The sequence below is a fragment of the Ranitomeya variabilis genome, chromosome 6 (genome assembly GCF_051348905.1).
Source record: "Ranitomeya variabilis isolate aRanVar5 chromosome 6, aRanVar5.hap1, whole genome shotgun sequence".
Lineage (NCBI taxonomy): Eukaryota > Metazoa > Chordata > Amphibia > Anura > Dendrobatidae > Ranitomeya > Ranitomeya variabilis.
In genome coordinates, this window is record NC_135237.1 from 11,125,913 (window position 1) to 11,143,036 (window position 17,124).

General features: G+C 44.4%; 1 protein-coding gene across 4 annotated transcripts in view; it reads right to left on the reverse strand.

The window, feature by feature from the left end:
- Window positions 1-5,041: 5,041 nt before the first annotated feature.
- The window catches only part of SNAP47 (synaptosome associated protein 47), a 59,017-nt gene continuing 46,934 nt past the window's right edge, over window positions 5,042-17,124 (reverse strand). For all 4 annotated transcript variants that reach the window (XM_077267823.1, XM_077267821.1, XM_077267820.1 and 1 more), the window contains one exon: window positions 5,042-5,356. In XM_077267823.1, coding sequence (XP_077123938.1) covers window positions 5,210-5,356 — 147 coding nt within the window. In that variant the 3' untranslated portion in view covers window positions 5,042-5,209. The remainder of the gene's footprint in view (window positions 5,357-17,124) is intronic.

Below are 17,124 nucleotides of genomic sequence, written 5' to 3' on the forward strand. Positions count from 1 at the left end.
AAAGATAATTCTCCGATGCCCATGTCCTCTGTAAAAGAGAAAAAAAATAACCATATTCCTCACCTCTCCAATGAGAAGATAATAATCCATTTGTCTATTGACGAGTCTAGCTTTGCTACATCTACTTGGCAGGCTGAACGCTGGTATGATGCGAGCGTTCAGCCTGCCAACCAGCAGAGACACTGAACTGCGCATGCTGGCGCAGCTAAGTGACTCACGGTGTCATAAAAAAGATGAGCGAAATTCATACTCAATGAACTCTGTTCACCTTACTGACATTAGAGCGAGCGTGAGATAGTTCCCACGGCACTCGTGCTTACGTCAGTATGAACGGATTTCATTGGGTATGAACTCCCCTCAACCTTCTCATGTCATCGCAAGGCACGGCGCTAGCATGCGCAATTCAGTGTCTCTGCTGGATGGCAGGCTGTATAGTCGCATCATGCCAGTATTCATCAAATAGAAAGCTTGACTCGTCAAGGGACAAATGGATTATCTTCATGTCGGAGAAGTGAGGAATATGGTTGTTTATTTTTTTACTCTTTTACAGAGGACATGGGCATCGGAGGATTATCTTCTCGTCGGAGAAGTGAGATATATGGTTTAGTTTTTTACTCTTTTACAAGGGACATGGACATCGGAGGATTATCTTCACATCGGGGACAGATGAAGGATATGGTTGTTTATTATTTTAATTCTTTTACAGGTGACATGGTCTTCAGTGTATTAGGCGTCAAGGTGAGTATAACTTTGTTTTTTTAATTTTTAATTTTAAAAAAGGGGTCAGTCTTTCTTTTAAATAAAGGACTTTATTCAGGGTATTTTTTTGATTTACAATATGATTATGGAGTTAGTAATGGAGGCATCCTATAGACATCTCTCCATTACTAACCCCTAAGCTTGATGTCAGTTGCCAATACAAAGCTGACATCAACCCCAATACTATTACCCCACTTGCCAATGCACCAGGGCAAGTGGGAAGAGTGATACAAAGCACCAGAATTGGCGCATTTTATGGATTTGCTTTTTCTGGGGCAGCTAAGAGCTGATGTTTTTAGTCTGGGAGGTGACCAATATCCATGATCCTTCCGTTGGCTATTAATATCTGCCCGCAGCTGTCTGCCTTGCCTTTGCTATTTATTAATTTAGGCGGACCCTACATAATTTTTTTTGGGGGGGCGCCTCCATTTTAATAAGCAGTAAAGACTAAGTATACAGCTGCCAGTAGATATTAATAGCCTGAGAAGCTACATCTGTATTACCCCCTTTCAGGCTATAAACATCTGCCCCCAGCTGTCTGCTTTCCCTCTGCTGGTTAATAAAATTTTAGAGGTCCGATGCCATTTTTTTCATATATTTATTAAATATACACATATACAGTAAACTACACAAGCATAGGGCTAATTACAGTGGGGCAAAAAAGTATTTAGTCAGTCAGCAATAGTGCAAGTTCCACCACTTAAAAAGATGAGAGGCGTCTGTAATTTACATCATAGGTAGACCTCAACTATGGGAGACAAACTGAGAAAAAAAAATCCAGAAAATCACACTGTCTGTTTTTTTATCATTTTATTTGCATATTACGGTGGAAAATAAGTATTTGGTCAGAAACAAACAATCAAGATTTCTGGCTCTCACAGACCTGTAACTTCTTCTTTAAGAGTCTCCTCTTTCCTCCACTCATTACCTGTAGTAATGGCACCTGTTTAAACTTGTTATCAGTATAAAAAGACACCTGTGCACACCCTCAAACAGTCTGACTCCAAACTCCACTATGGTGAAGACCAAAGAGCTGTCAAAGGACACCAGAAACAAAATTGTAGCCCTGCACCAGGCTGGGAAGACTGAATCTGCAATAGCCAACCAGCTTGGAGTGAAGAAATCAACAGTGGGAGCAATAATTAGAAAATGGAAGACATTCAAGACCACTGATAATCTCCCTCGATCTGGGGCTCCACGCAAAATCCCACCCCGTGGGGTCAGAATGATCACAAGAACGGTGAGCAAAAATCCCAGAACCACGCGGGGGGACCTAGTGAATGAACTGCAGAGAGCTGGGACCAATGTAACAAGGCCTACCATAAGTAACACACTACGCCACCATGGACTCAGATCCTGCAGTGCCGGACGTGTCCCAAGGCCTACCATAAGTAACACACTACGCCACCATGGACTCAGATCCTGCAGTGCCGGACGTGTCCCACTGCTTAAGCCAGTACATGTCCGGGCCCGTCTGAAGTTTGCTAGAGAGCATTTGGATGATCCAGAGGAGTTTTGGGAGAATGTCCTATGGTCTGATGAAACCAAACTGGAACTGTTTGGTAGAAACACAACTTGTCGTGTTTGGAGGAAAAAGAATACTGAGTTGCATCCATCAAACACCATACCTACTGTAAAGCATGGTGGTGGAAACATCATGCTTTGGGGCTGTTTCTCTGCAAAGGGGCCAGGACGACTGATCCGGGTACATGAAAGAATGAATGGGGCCATGTATCGTGAGATTTTGAGTGCAAACCTCCTTCCATCAGCAAGGGCATTGAAGATGAAACGTGGCTGGGTCTTTCAACATGACAATGATCCAAAGCACACCGCCAGGGCAACGAAGGAGTGGCTTCGTAAGAAGCATTTCAAGGTCCTGGAGTGGCCTAGCCAGTCTCCAGATCTCAACCCTATAGAAAACCTTTGGAGGGAGTTGAAAGTCCGTGTTGCCAAGCGAAAAGCCAAAAACATCACTGCTCTAGAGGAGATCTGCATGGAGGAATGGGCCAACATACCAACAACAGTGTGTGGCAACCTTGTGAAGACTTACAGAAAACGTTTGACCTCTGTCATTGCCAACAAAGGATATATTACAAAGTATTGAGATGAAATTTTGTTTCTGACCAAATACTTATTTTCCACCAGAATATGCAAATAAAATGATAAAAAAACAGACAATGTGATTTTCTGGATTTTTTTTCTCAGTTTGTCTCCCATAGTTGAGGTCTACCTATGATGTAAATTACAGACGCCTCTCATCTTTTTAAGTGGTGGAACTTGCACTATGGCTGACCGACTAAATACTTTTTTGCCCCACTGTATATATCTCTCTAACATCTTTAGATCTATGTATTCTATGTATATACTGTATATGTATTCCATTACTGCTCACCGACAAAGGAGTAACTTCCGAAACGTGCGTCGAGGTGCGTGCCACATTATTTCACCACCGATATCCAGGTAATTGATTCCACTAACCTGCATATCCCTGACTATTGTTATATGGACTTGACTTATAACGGTCACAGTAATTAACCCTAATCACTACACTTAGTCTCTTTTGGTATTCATGTGATCAAACTTTGATATCAAGCTATTCACATAAGTATTTTTATTTCAGCATTTGCTTTAGCACTTTGCATCTTATATTATCCCATTTCTTTGAGGTTTCCACCTTTCATGATTTTTTTTATTTTTAATATTCCCCCTTTTTTCACACCAGTTAACACACACCACTTTTTTTTTGCCATTTAGCTACTATAGTATAGAATTGCTTTCGGCAGGTGTACTCTGGAGCTTGCATTTACATCTAATTTTTACTCTATATTTTTTATTGTTGTGTATTATCTTCCTGGTGAGGTGGTTCTTGGATGAACATATGTATCATATATTTCATATTTATTTTTATCTCCAATTCTTTTATACTATGTGTTATTAAGTGTGCAGGATTTCCATGTGTTTGTAGTACTATTTACCTCGATTAATAAAGGTATTTTATCCATAACTTTTTTTTTTCTTATTTGACCTCACGTTCTGGCTTTATATTACTGTCCACGGCAGATGAAATGTTGGCTTTGCAAGGAGAGGGGTGCGTCAAAGTCGGACAGCACACGCATGGTCCGAGTGCTGTGCAATTTTTTCTCTCGCACCAATTGACATGTATTAGCAATTCCGATCCGAATTTCACATCCACTTGAAGCTTGTTGTGATTTTTCATCAGTCTGATCACAATCTGATCCGAGCTGATTAAAAAAATCGCAGATGAGCCCTGGATCATTGAATAACATTGGTCCGACTGCAATCTGATTTTCTATTCGACTGCATTTGTCCAATTTCATGGTAAGTGGGAGCAAGCCCTTACGCTCATTTTCATGGCAAGGAATGACTGCATTTTTTGGCAGCTCATCTGATCGCTCTTCATAATAATCTCAAGTTACTAGAAACACTGAAGCATCGAACGTTGCGAATATCAAACGTTGTTTTAGACTGAAAACTATTGGCCGTGGCTGCACAATGATGCTTTTTGGTGCAATATACCCTTATATAATGTGACGGCAGTTGGTGACAGCAGTGGTTGGTAGTGACGGCAGTTGGTGGCAGCAGTGGTTGGTAGTGACGGCAGTTGGTGGCAGCAGTGGTTGGTAGTGACGGCAGTTGGTGGCAGCAGTGGTTGGTAGTGACGGCAGTTGGTGGCAGCAGTGGTTGGTAGTGACGGCAGTTGGTGACAGCAGTGGTTGGTAGTGACGGCAGTTGGCAGCAGTGGTTGGTAGTGACGGCAGTTGGTGACAGCAGTGGTTGGTAGTGACGGCAGTTGGTGACAGCAGTGGTTGGTAGTGACGGCAGTTGGTGGCAGCAGTGGTTGGTAGTGACGGCAGTTGGTGACAGCAGTGGTTGGTAGTGACGGCAGTTGGTGACAGCAGTGGTTGGTAGTGATGGCAGTTGGTGGCAGCAGTGGTTGGTAGTGACGGCAGTTGGTGGTAGCAGTGGGTTGTGGTAGAGGCAATTGGTGATAGCAGTATGTGGTGGTTGGTAGTGATGGCATTTGGTGGCAGCAGTGGTTGAAAGTGAGAAGATTTGATGGCAGCAGTGGTTGGTACTGACAGCAGTTGATGGTTGGTAGTGACGGCAGCGGTTGGTAGTGACAGCAGTTTGTGGCGGCAGCAGCTAATTGACGCCATTTCATGGCAGCAGTGATTAGTAGTCACAGTATTTGGTGGTGGCAGCGGTTGATTGACGGCAGCAGTGGTTAGTAGTGGCGGCAGGAATTGGTGGTGGCAGCGGGTTCTGGTGGTTTTTATTATTTTGAGGACTTTATTTCTTTTTTCATTATTACATGCCATCAATCATTACAATGAGATAATTAAACATTCGGGACTCCTCAGTTCCTGACTGTCTCCTTCCGTCCCACAGAGAAGCCAGAGCTGTGACAGTGGTCCCTGGCGGCCATCTTTCACATTAGGTTCCGCATCCGGTGCGTCTGTTTGTCGATGTTAATGATTGCTCTGTCAGTGGAGCTAGTGATGTCGTCCAGCGCTTCATCCTGACGCTCCAGCTCACCTTCTGCCTCCAGCGCCATGCTCTTCAGCTTCATCAGGATCTGCGGAAATAAGAAGTCATTACTTGGGGATAGGACCACATCACACACTGGAGGGGGAATATAATGAATAATCACTGGAGGACTGGACCATATCAAACACGTGGGGGAGATATAAGAGATAATCACTGGAGGACCAGACCACATTACACCGATGGGGAATATAGAATCCTAGAATGGTAGAGTTGGAAGGGACCTCCTGGGTCATCTGGTCCAACCCCCTGCTCAGTGCAGGATTCACTAAATCATCTCAGACAGATGTCTGTCCAGCCTCTGTATGAAGACTTCCATTGAAGGAGAACTCTCCACCTCTCGTGGCCGCCTGTACCACTCATTGATCACACTCACTGTCAAAAAGTTTTTCCTAATATCCAATCTGTGTCTCCTCCCATTCAGTTTCATCCCATTGCTTCTAGTCTTTCCTTGTGCAAATGAAAATAAAGATGATCCTTCTACAATGTGACAGCCCCTGAGATATTTGTAGACAGCTATTAAGTCTCCTCTCAGTCTTCTTATTTGCTGCTAAACATTCCCAAATCCTGTAACTGTTCCTCTTAGGACATGGTTTGCAGACCGGTCACCATTCTGGTTGCTCTCCTCTGAACTTGCTCCACTTTGTTGATGTATTTTTTAACCCTTTCACAACATGCGCCGTACATGTACGGCGCATGCCAGGTCTCCCCCTTTGATGCAGGCTCCGGCGCTGAGCGCACATCCAAGTCGCGACATGTCAGCTGTTTTGTACAGCTGACATGTGCGCGCAATAGCGGCGGGTGAAATCACTATTCACCCGCCGCTATTAACCTGTTAAATGCCGCTGTCAAACGCAGACAGCAGCATTTAACTACCGCATCCGGCCGGGCAGCCGGAAATGACATCATCGCCGACCCCCGTCACATGATCGGGGGTCGGCGATGTGCCAGGACAGTAACCACAGAGGTCCTTGAGACCTCTATGGTTACTGATCGCCGGTAGCTGTGAGCGCCCCCCTGTGGTCGGCGCTCACAGCACACCGGCATTTCTGCTACATAGGAGCAATCTGATGATCGCTGCTATGTAGCTGAGCCAATCAAGTTGTGCCTGCTCCTAGCCTCCCATGGAGGCTATTGAAGCATGGCATAGGTAAAAAAATGTTTTTAAAAATATGAAAAAATGTATAAAACATAAAAGTTTAAATCACCCCCCTTTTCGCCCCATCCTAAATAAAACAATTAAAAAAAAATCAAACCTACAGGTATTTGGTATCGCCGCGTTCAGAATCGCCCGATCTATCAATAAAAAAAAAGCATTAACCTGATCGCTAAACGGCGTAATGAGAAAAAAATTCAAAACGCCAGAATTATGTTTTTTTGGTTGCCGCGACATTGCATTAAAATGCAATGATGGGCGATCAAAAGAACGTATCTGCACAAAAGTGATATTATTAAAAACGTCAGCTCGGCACGCAAAAAATAAGCCCTCACCCAACCCCAGACCACGAAAAATGGAGACACTACGGGTATCGGAAAATGGCACTTTTTTTTTTTTTTTTTTTTTTAAGCAGTACCAACTAACCAATTAATTGTTTACAGGGGAGTAAATAGCTAAGTAAACCAAAAAAGACCAAAACCTACCCCTAAAATCATCAATCTTTATTAATAATTACCTATAATAACAACATATTTAAGTGAGATAAAAGTACATCCCTATAGGGATCCACCAGGGATGAGGAAAAATTTGTCTAAAGGTACCGGTTATGGACTTTTTGTTATGATACCCAAAAAGCAAAACAAAAAAATGAAAAAAACTTTTGATAAAGCAAAAAATAAAAAATTATCAAAAATGAAAAAAATCAAAATTGAAAAAAAGGAGAGACAAGACCTTCTTAGATACAGTAAACCTCTTCTAGCCCTAATAGGCCCTGAAAGCTGTTATCCTTCCTAGCAGCGGAGGTTGGCACCCTGTAATGCGATATGGCGCCCCCGCTCCACGGCGGCTGTCCCTCATATCCCTGGGTTATCCCTAATAAACTAATAATCACAGACAAAAGACATACAAATATGGATCAAATGAGATCCACAAAATGGAATCAATACACCTCTATATAGAATATTGATATCATATGTGGTATGCACGGTGACATACAGCTTGATGCAGTGATATAATGAAGCATCCGCCAGCCCTCTCTATTATATGCTAAGCTGGCTAGGAGTTGTCACTCTGTTAGGACAGGTACATATAAGAGAGATACCCCAATCCTAATACAACTACCTATGTGACGTAATAGACCCAAAGGTGTACCTGAACCCATATCATCTTCATAGGTGACAATGTATCTGCACAACTCCACGTTATACAGAGGAACACATCCAAATAAGGGGCTTAATGTGTTTTACCAATGACACATAATAAGTTCCCATGTCATAAAATCATAGCTCATAACCTGTTGTGAATTTGGATTCTGGGCTCCCCCGGTGGCCGCTTGTGGAATTGGACTTGTCATCCTCTTTCCTGTTTCACCTGGTTCCATCAGTAGTGGGTGTCGCTATTTAAGCTCATTTCTCTGGTGGTTTCTTGCCGGTCAACAATGTTATCTGATGCCTCTCAGTGCTTGTTCCTGCTTCTAGACTACTACTAGATAAGTTGGACTTTTGTCCATGTTTCGTTTTGCCTATTTGTTCCAGTTCACAGCTGAAGTTTTGTTACTGTGTCTGGAAAGCTCTCGTTGATCAGGGATTGCTACTCTGGCGTTATGAGTTAATGCCAGTGTTTAAGGTAATCTCTGGATGGTGTTTTGTTAGTGTTTTTCTGCTGACCATGAAAGTATACTATCTGTCTTCTGCTATCTAGTAAGCGGACCTCAAATTTGCTAAGACTATTTTCCTGCTGCGTTTGTTGTTTCATCTGAACTCACCGTCATTATATGTGGGGGGCTACTGTCTTCTTTGGAATATTTCTCTAGAGGTGAGCCAGGTCTTATATTTCCCTCTGCTAGCTATTTAGGTCTTAGGCCAGAGCTGGGCATCTAGCAATAAATAGGAAATGCTACCTGGCTATTTCTAGTTGCGCGGCAGGCTTAGTTCATGGTCAGTATAGTTCCATCTTCCGAGAGCTTGTCCCTCTATAGGCTTGCTATGATCTCTGCCTGCAGAGATCATGAAAGTTTGACCGGCCCATAAAGTGTTAAAGACCCAGGTTGAGAAAGGAGAGTTATAAGAAGTCTGCTGGAATTTTTTTTTTTTTTTTTCCTCCAGTTTGCCTTGCTGCAGTCTTTTTTCTCTCTCTCCTCCTAATCTCTGTATGGCTCTGTGTGCACCTGACAATAATGGATCTTCAGAGTGTAACTGCGGGTTTGAATAATCTCATCACGAAAGTACAAAATTTACAAGATTTTGTGGTACATGCTCCAGTATCTGAGCCGAGAATTCCTTTGCCGGAGTTCTTCACAGGGAATAGAGCTAGCTTCCAGAATTTCCGAAATAATTGTAAGCTTTATTTGTCCCTGAAGTCTCGTTCAGCTGGAGACCCTGCTCAGCAGGTTAGGATTGTGATTTCCTTGCTCAGGGGTGACCCTCAAGATTGGGCCTTCTCATTGCCAGCAGGGGATCCTGCGTTGCGCGATGTGGATGCGTTTTTTCTGGCCTTGGGCTTGCTTTATGAGGAACCTCATTTGGAACTTCAGGCAGAAAAAACTTTGATGGCACTATCTCAGGGGCAAGACGAAGCTGAGGTTTACTGCCAAAAATTCCGTAAATGGTCTGTGCTTACTCAGTGGAATGAGTGCGCCTTGGCGGCAACTTTCAGAGAAGGTCTCTCTGATGCCGTTAAGGATGTTATGGTGGGGTTCCCTGTGCCTGCAGGTCTGAATGAGTCCATGACAATGGCTATTCAGATTGATAGGCGTCTGCGGGAGCGCAAACCGGTGCACCATCTGGCGGTGTCTATGGAAAAGACGCCAGAAAGTATGCAGTGTGATAGAATTCTGTCCAGGAGCGAGCGACAGAATTTTAGACGGAAGAATGGATTGTGCTTCTATTGTGGGGATTCTACTCATGTTATATCAGCATGCTCTAGGCGTACAAAGAAGCTTGATAAGTCTGTTTCCATTAGCACCATTCAGTCTAAGTTTATTTTGTCTGTAACCCTGATTTGCTCTTTGTCATCCATTGCCACGGACGCCTATGTTGACTCTGGCGCCGCTCTGAGTCTTATGGATTGGTCCTTTGCCAATCGTTGTGGTTTTGATTTAGAGCCTTTGGAGACTCTTATTCCTCTGAAGGGGATTGACTCCACCCCATTGGCTAATAATAAACCACAATACTGGACACAAGTAACCATGCGTATCAATCCGGATCACCAGGAGATTATTCGTTTCCTGGTGCTGTATAATTTACATGACGATTTGGTACTGGGATTGCCATGGTTGCAGTCTCACAATCCAGTCTTGGACTGGAGAGCAATGTCTGTGTTGAGCTGGGGATGTAAGGGTATGCATGGGGACTTACCTTTGGTTTCTATTTCGTCGTCCATTCCCTCTGAAGTCCCTGAGTTCCTCTCTGATTATCAAGACGTCTTTGACGAACCCAAGCTTGGGTCGTTACCTCCGCACCGTGAGTGCGATTGTGCCATAGATTTGATACCGGGTTGCAAATATCCAAAGGGTCGTTTGTTTAATCTGTCTGTGCCGGAACATGCTGCTATGCGGGAATATATAAAGGAGTCTTTGGAAAAGGGACATATTCGTCCATCTTCTTCTCCCTTGGGAGCTGGGTTTTTCTTTGTCTCAAAAAAGGACGGCTCTTTGAGACCATGTATTGATTATCGGCTTCTGAATAAGATCACTGTTAAGTACCAATACCCATTGCCATTGCTTACTGATTTGTTTGCTCGTATAGAGGGTGCTAAATGGTTCTCTAAAATTGATCTTCGTGGGGCGTATAATTTGGTGCGGATCAGGCAGGGGGATGAGTGGAAGACCGCATTTAATACGCCCGAGGGCCACTTTGAGTATTTGGTCATGCCTTTTGGTCTTTCTAATGCCCCTTCAGTTTTCCAGTCTTTTATGCATGATATTTTCCGCGATTTTCTGGATAAATTTATGATAATATATCTGGATGATATTCTGATTTTTTCTGATGACTGGGACTCTCATGTCCAGCAGGTCAGGAGAGTTTTTCAGGTTCTGCGGTCTAATTCTTTATGTGTGAAGGGGTCTAAGTGCGTTTTTGGGGTCCAGAAAATTTCCTTTTTGGGGTATATTTTTTCTCCCTCTTCCATTGAGATGGATCCCGTCAAGGTGCAAGCTATTTGTGACTGGACTCAGCCCTCCTCTCTTAAGGGTCTTCAGAGATTTTTGGGCTTTGCCAACTTTTACCGCCGATTTATTGCTGGTTTTTCGGATGTCGTTAAACCACTGACTGATTTGACCAGACATGGCGCTGATGTTGCTAATTGGTCCCCTCATGCTGTAGAGGCCTTTCAGGAGCTTAAGCACCGTTTTGCCTCTGCCCCTGTGTTACGTCAGCCTGATGTGAATCTGCCTTTTCAGGTTGAGGTTGACGCTTCGGAGATCGGAGCTGGGGCAGTGTTGTCGCAGAAAGCTTCCGACTGCTCCGTCATTAGGCCTTGTGCCTTCTTTTCTCGCAAATTTTCGCCCGCAGAGCGGAATTATGATGTTGGGAATAGGGAGCTTTTGGCCATGAAGTGGGCGTTTGAGGAGTGGCGCCATTGGCTAGAGGGGGCTAAGCATCAGGTGGTGGTATTGACTGACCACAAAAATTTGATTTATCTTGAGACTGCCAGGCGCCTGAATCCTAGACAGGCGCGCTGGTCTTTATTTTTTTCTCGCTTTAATTTTGTGGTGTCATACCTACCGGGTTCTAAGAATGTTAAGGCAGATGCCCTTTCTAGGAGTTTTGACCCGGACTCTCCTGGTAATGCTGAACCCACAGGTATCCTTAGGGAGGGAGTAATTTTGTCGGCCGTTTCTCCTGATCTGCGGCGGTCCTTGCAAGAGTTTCAGGCGGATAGACCGGATCGTTGTCCGCCTGATAGACTGTTTGTTCCGGATGATTGGACCAGTAGAGTCATCTCTGAGGTACATTCTTCTGCATTGGCAGGTCATCCCGGAATTTTTGGTACCAGGGATTTGGTGGCAAGATCCTTCTGGTGGCCTTCCCTGTCACGAGATGTGCGAGTCTTTGTGCAGTCATGTGACATTTGTGCTCGGGCCAAGTCTTGTAGTTCTCGGGCTAGCGGACTGCTGTTGCCCTTGCCTATTCCTAAGAGGCCTTGGACACACATCTCGATGGATTTTATTTCAGATCTGCCTGTTTCCCAGAAGATGTCTGTCATCTGGGTGGTCTGTGACCGTTTCTCTAAAATGGTCCATTTGGTTCCTCTGCCCAAGTTGCCTTCTTCTTCTGAGTTGGTTCCTCTGTTTTTTCAGAATGTTGTCCGATTGCACGGTATTCCTGAGAATATTGTTTCTGACAGAGGTACCCAATTTGTGTCTAGATTTTGGCGGGCATTCTGTGCTAGGATGGGCATAGATTTGTCTTTTTCATCTGCTTTTCACCCTCAGACTAATGGCCAGACCGAGCGGACTAATCAGACCCTGGAGACATATCTGAGGTGTTTTGTCTCTGCTGACCAGGATGATTGGGTTGCTTTTTTGCCATTGGCAGAGTTCGCCCTCAATAATCGGGCCAGCTCTTCCACCTTGGTGTCCCCATTTTTCTGTAATTCGGGGTTTCACCCTCGATTTTCCTCCGGTCAGGTGGAATCCTCGGATTGTCCTGGAGTGGATGCGGTGGTGGAGAGATTGCATCACATCTGGGGGCAGGTTATGGACAATTTGAAGTTGTCCCAGGAGAAGACTCAGCGTTTTGCCAACCGTCATCGTCGTGTTGGTTCTCGGCTTTGTGTTGGAGATTTGGTGTGGTTGTCTTCTCGTTTTGTCCCTATGAGGGTCTCTTCTCCTAAGTTTAAACCTCGGTTCATCGGCCCTTATAGAATATTGGAGATTCTTAATCCTGTTTCTTTCCGTTTGGACCTCCCTGCGTCCTTTTCCATTCATAACGTTTTTCATCGGTCGTTATTGCGCAGGTATGAGGTACCTGTTGTACCTTCAGTTGAGCCTCCTGCTCCGGTGTTGGTTGAGGGTGAGTTGGAGTACGTTGTGGAGAAAATTTTGGACTCTCGTGTTTCCAGACGGAGACTCCAGTATCTGGTCAACTGGAAGGGTTACGGCCAGGAGGATAATTCTTGGGTCAATGCATCTGATGTTCATGCTTCTGATCTTGTTCGTGCCTTCCATAGGGCTCATCCTGGTCGCCCTGGTGGATCTGGTGAGGGTTCGGTGCCCCCTCCTTGAGGGGGGGGTACTGTTGTGAATTTGGATTCTGGGCTCCCCCGGTGGCCGCTTGTGGAATTGGACTTGTCATCCTCTTTCCTGTTTCACCTGGTTCCATCAGTAGTGGGTGTCGCTATTTAAGCTCATTTCTCTGGTGGTTTCTTGCCGGTCAACAATGTTATCTGATGCCTCTCAGTGCTTGTTCCTGCTTCTGACAACTACTAGATAAGTTGGACTTTTGTCCATGTTTCGTTTTGCCTATTTGTTCCAGTTCACAGCTGAAGTTTTGTTACTGTGTCTGGAAAGCTCTCGTTGATCAGGGATTGCTACTCTGGCGTTATGAGTTAATGCCAGAGTTTAAGGTAATCTCTGGATGGTGTTTTGTTAGTGTTTTTCTGCTGACCATGAAAGTATACTATCTGTCTTCTGCTATCTAGTAAGCGGACCTCAAATTTGCTAAGACTATTTTCCTGCTGCGTTTGTTGTTTCATCTGAACTCACCGTCATTATATGTGGGGGGCTACTGTCTTCTTTGGAATATTTCTCTAGAGGTGAGCCAGGTCTTATATTTCCCTCTGCTAGCTATTTAGGTCTTAGGCCAGAGCTGGGCATCTAGCAATAAATAGGAAATGCTACCTGGCTATTTCTAGTTGCGCGGCAGGCTTAGTTCATGGTCAGTATAGTTCCATCTTCCGAGAGCTTGTCCCTCTATAGGCTTGCTATGATCTCTGCCTGCAGAGATCATGACAATAACCATCACTTAGCTCAATGTTCATAGGTATTCCCTTCATGCCTCACGCACTGTCCCAACGTGTTTCTCCCCCGTTATCCAAGGAGGGTTCATCAGGGGACCTTCAGATTAACAGTCCTTAATAGATCATGGAGCTATAGACAGACATAGTAGTCCTGTCTGGCAAGAAGTCTGTGCCCAGCGCTTTAATGTCCACTCTCTTTTATATGGTTGGATATAACAATCTCCACCCACCTTCATTAGACTGAGCGTCCCAGCACCGCGGACTCCATTATGCAGGTGTTGTGCTGTGTCCGGAAGTGCCGCTGCCCATACTGATGATGTCACGCATAGTATGTGGACCCTGTCCACCCTGTACGCAGTCGCAGAGTCATCCTCTGTTTCTAGGAGGAAGACGCCTTTTACTCACACATGACGTTTACTAAATGGACTGCGCAGGCGCGCGCACCATCTCATGTCTCCATATGTTAACTCTAGGCATCTGCTTCCAGGTTTAAAACGGACACTAATGCCTAGTCCTTGTGCCCAACCGAAAATGTCACCAAGAGAGCAGCAATTGCAAACCAGAGTGGATATAAGTACATTAGCGCATAGTGGAAGCTTTTTTTTTAAAATACCTCATAAATATAAATATCTGCATGTTAGCCTCTTATCAATCAAATCCACTCCCACTTCATGGATGTACAAATTCAGGGGTAATCCTACCACCGGAGGATAATAATGACCTTTTAATAGGTCTCTGGCTATATTGTTTTCTCGCATGGGGAATGTTTACACACCATAATCGTTAAATAAAGCTAGAGAAAGTCAACTGTTCATTTAGTCCTTTGGGATGGACCGTGTCTAGCCAAAATATCCACCTAGCAAAGTTTTGAATTTTTTTTCACCACTTGGATAGAAAATAACCTAGACATGTTAGGTGTCCATGAACTCGTAATGACCTAGAGAATCACAATGGCAGGTCAGTTTTAGCATTTAGTGAACCTAGCAAAAAAGCCAAACAAAAAACAAGTGTGGGATTGCACTTTTTTTGCAATTTCACCGCACTTGGAATTTTTTTCCCGTTTTCTAGTAAAAGACATGGTAAAACCAATGGTGTTGTTCAAAAGTACAACTCGTCTCGCAAAAAATAAGCCCTCACATGGCCAAATTGATGGAAAAATAAAAAAGTTATGGCTCTGGGAAGGAGGGGAGTGAAAAACGAAAACGCAAAAACGAAAAAGGGCCGCGACTTGAAGGGGTTAAAATGTGGTGCCCAAAACTGGACCCAGTGTCCAGGTGAGGTCTGACCGAGGAGTAGAGGGCAATAATGACTTCACGTGATCTAGACTCTATGCTTCTGTTAATACATCCCAGAATTGCATTTGCCCTTTTTGCTGCTGCATCACACTGTTGACTCCTGTTCAGTCTATGATCTATTAGTATACCCAAGTCTTTCTTAGCAAGATTGAAAATAGACATTTGTCCATCCAGTTCAGCCTGTTAGAATAAATCCCCAGATCTACGTCCTTCTACAGAACCTAATAATTGTAAGATACAGTATTGTTCTGCTCTAGGAAGACATCCAGGCCTCTCTTGAACCCCTCGACGGAGTTCTCCATCACCACCTCCTCAGGGAAGGAATTCCAGATTCTCACTGCCCTAACAGTAAAGAATCTTCTATGTTGGTGGTAAAACCTTCTCTCTTCAGACGCAGAGAATGCCCCCTTGTGCCCGTCACCTTCATTGGTATAAACAGATCCTCAGCGAGATATTTGTATTGTCCCCTTATATACTTATACATGGTTATTAGATCGCCCCTCAGTCGTCTTTATTCTAGACTAAATAATCCTAATTTTGCTAATCTATCTGGGTATTGTAGTTCCCCCATCCCCTTTATTAATTTTGTTGCCCTCCTTTGTACTCACTCTAGTTCCATTATATCCTTTCTGAGCACCGGTGCCCAAAACTGTACACAGTACTCCATGTGCGGTCTAACTAGGGATTTGTACAGAGGCAGTATAATGCTCTCATCATATGTATCCAGACCTCTTTTAATGCACCCCATGATCCTGTTTGCCTTGGCAGCTGCTGCCTGGCACTGGCTGCTCCAGGTAAGTTTATCATTAACTAGGATACCCAAGTCCTTCTCCCTGTCAGATTTACCCAGTGGTTTCCCGTTCAGTGTGTAATGGTGATATTGATTCCTTCTTCCCATGTATAACCTTACATTTATCATTGTTAAACCTCATCTGCCACCTTTCAGCCCAAGTTTCCAACTTATCCAGATCCATCTGTAGCAGACTACTATCTTCTCTAGTATTGACTGCTTTACATAGTTTTGTATCATCTGCAAATATTGATATTTTACTGTGTAAACCTTCTACCAGATCGTTAATAAATATGTTGAAGAGAAGAGGTCCCAACATTGACCCCTGGGATCCCCACTAGTCACAGCCACCCAGTTAGAGAATATATAATTTATAATATACCATTTTATACATAAAAATGTCTAAGTTGTGGTTATACTCCTAATTTCATGAGGATGTGAGGCAGTGACCAGTCTTATATGCCAGGGTCGCTATATGTCCCCCAGGATGCACACAGAAGAGTATTGAGCCGTGGGAGTGCATTGCAGTCACAGGTATAGCTGTGACTGCAATGCAAAATAAAAGTAAGTTGGTCTTGGGCAAGCTATTTGAGCAAGGCAGATTTAGGAAAACCTGCCATGGGCTTTTATTTTTGAATCAGACTACAGGATGGTAGTGGGGCAGTCCCGTTTCCTTCCCAGCCGGGTTTTCCTACAGCCACAGGTTCCTTGTACAAACCCTTGCAGCAAAGGGTTGGGTGTGTCAGTTAAGTTTTGCAAGCGTGCAGAGCAGAAGGCTATGCAGAGCTCCACCTGTGTGAGGCAACATGGAGCCTAAGAGGAGCCAAGAGGCCTGGCACCCTCAGCATACACGGCGGTGCAGTCGCCCACGGTAACCGGTCTCGGTCACGTATTGTCTTTGTCTCCCGGCTGCGATCTGGAGGATCCTATTTACTTTATGGTTGTGAGTACGATGATAATCATTAAAAGAGACTTTATTTTTAACTTTCCTGGGTCACTGCCTTGTCTGTCATGCTGCACCAACCCTGCTGCACTACAGGGACAAAGGGTAAGAGGTGAATCATCTAGGTAGGAGATTGAACTGAACCAGACAAAGTCCAGATCAGGGATGTTACCATCATTCTGTGTCTCAGAGTTTGAAAGTTGAGAGAGGCCATGAGAATTGGCTAGAGATAGAAGCTGGGATGCAGTTGGGGAGGTGGACCTGATGAAGTCTCCCAGGATAAGGGCTGTCAATTCTAATGACGTGAAGTGTGGCTGCAACGCATAAAAGTGGTCAAGGAAGTGGGTGGGTGAGCCTGGCGGCCGGTATGTGACTGCTACTCTGAGGGAGAGGGGATGGAACACCCTGATGGTGTGAACCTCAAAAGAAGAATGGCGTCCAATTGGCATACATTCATTTATTGGGTTACAAACAGGATTGTAGTTGGCAGCGAGGAGTGTAAGGTTATCGTGGAGTTAGCAGTGAGCGTACAGCGGGATATACGCATATTCCATGTGCTGTAATCTGGATGTGGATAAGCCGTACGCTCACTATTACTTTTCTGAGAACTAATGATTGTGAACAGCCTGCGGCCTCCCCGGATGATCATCACCCA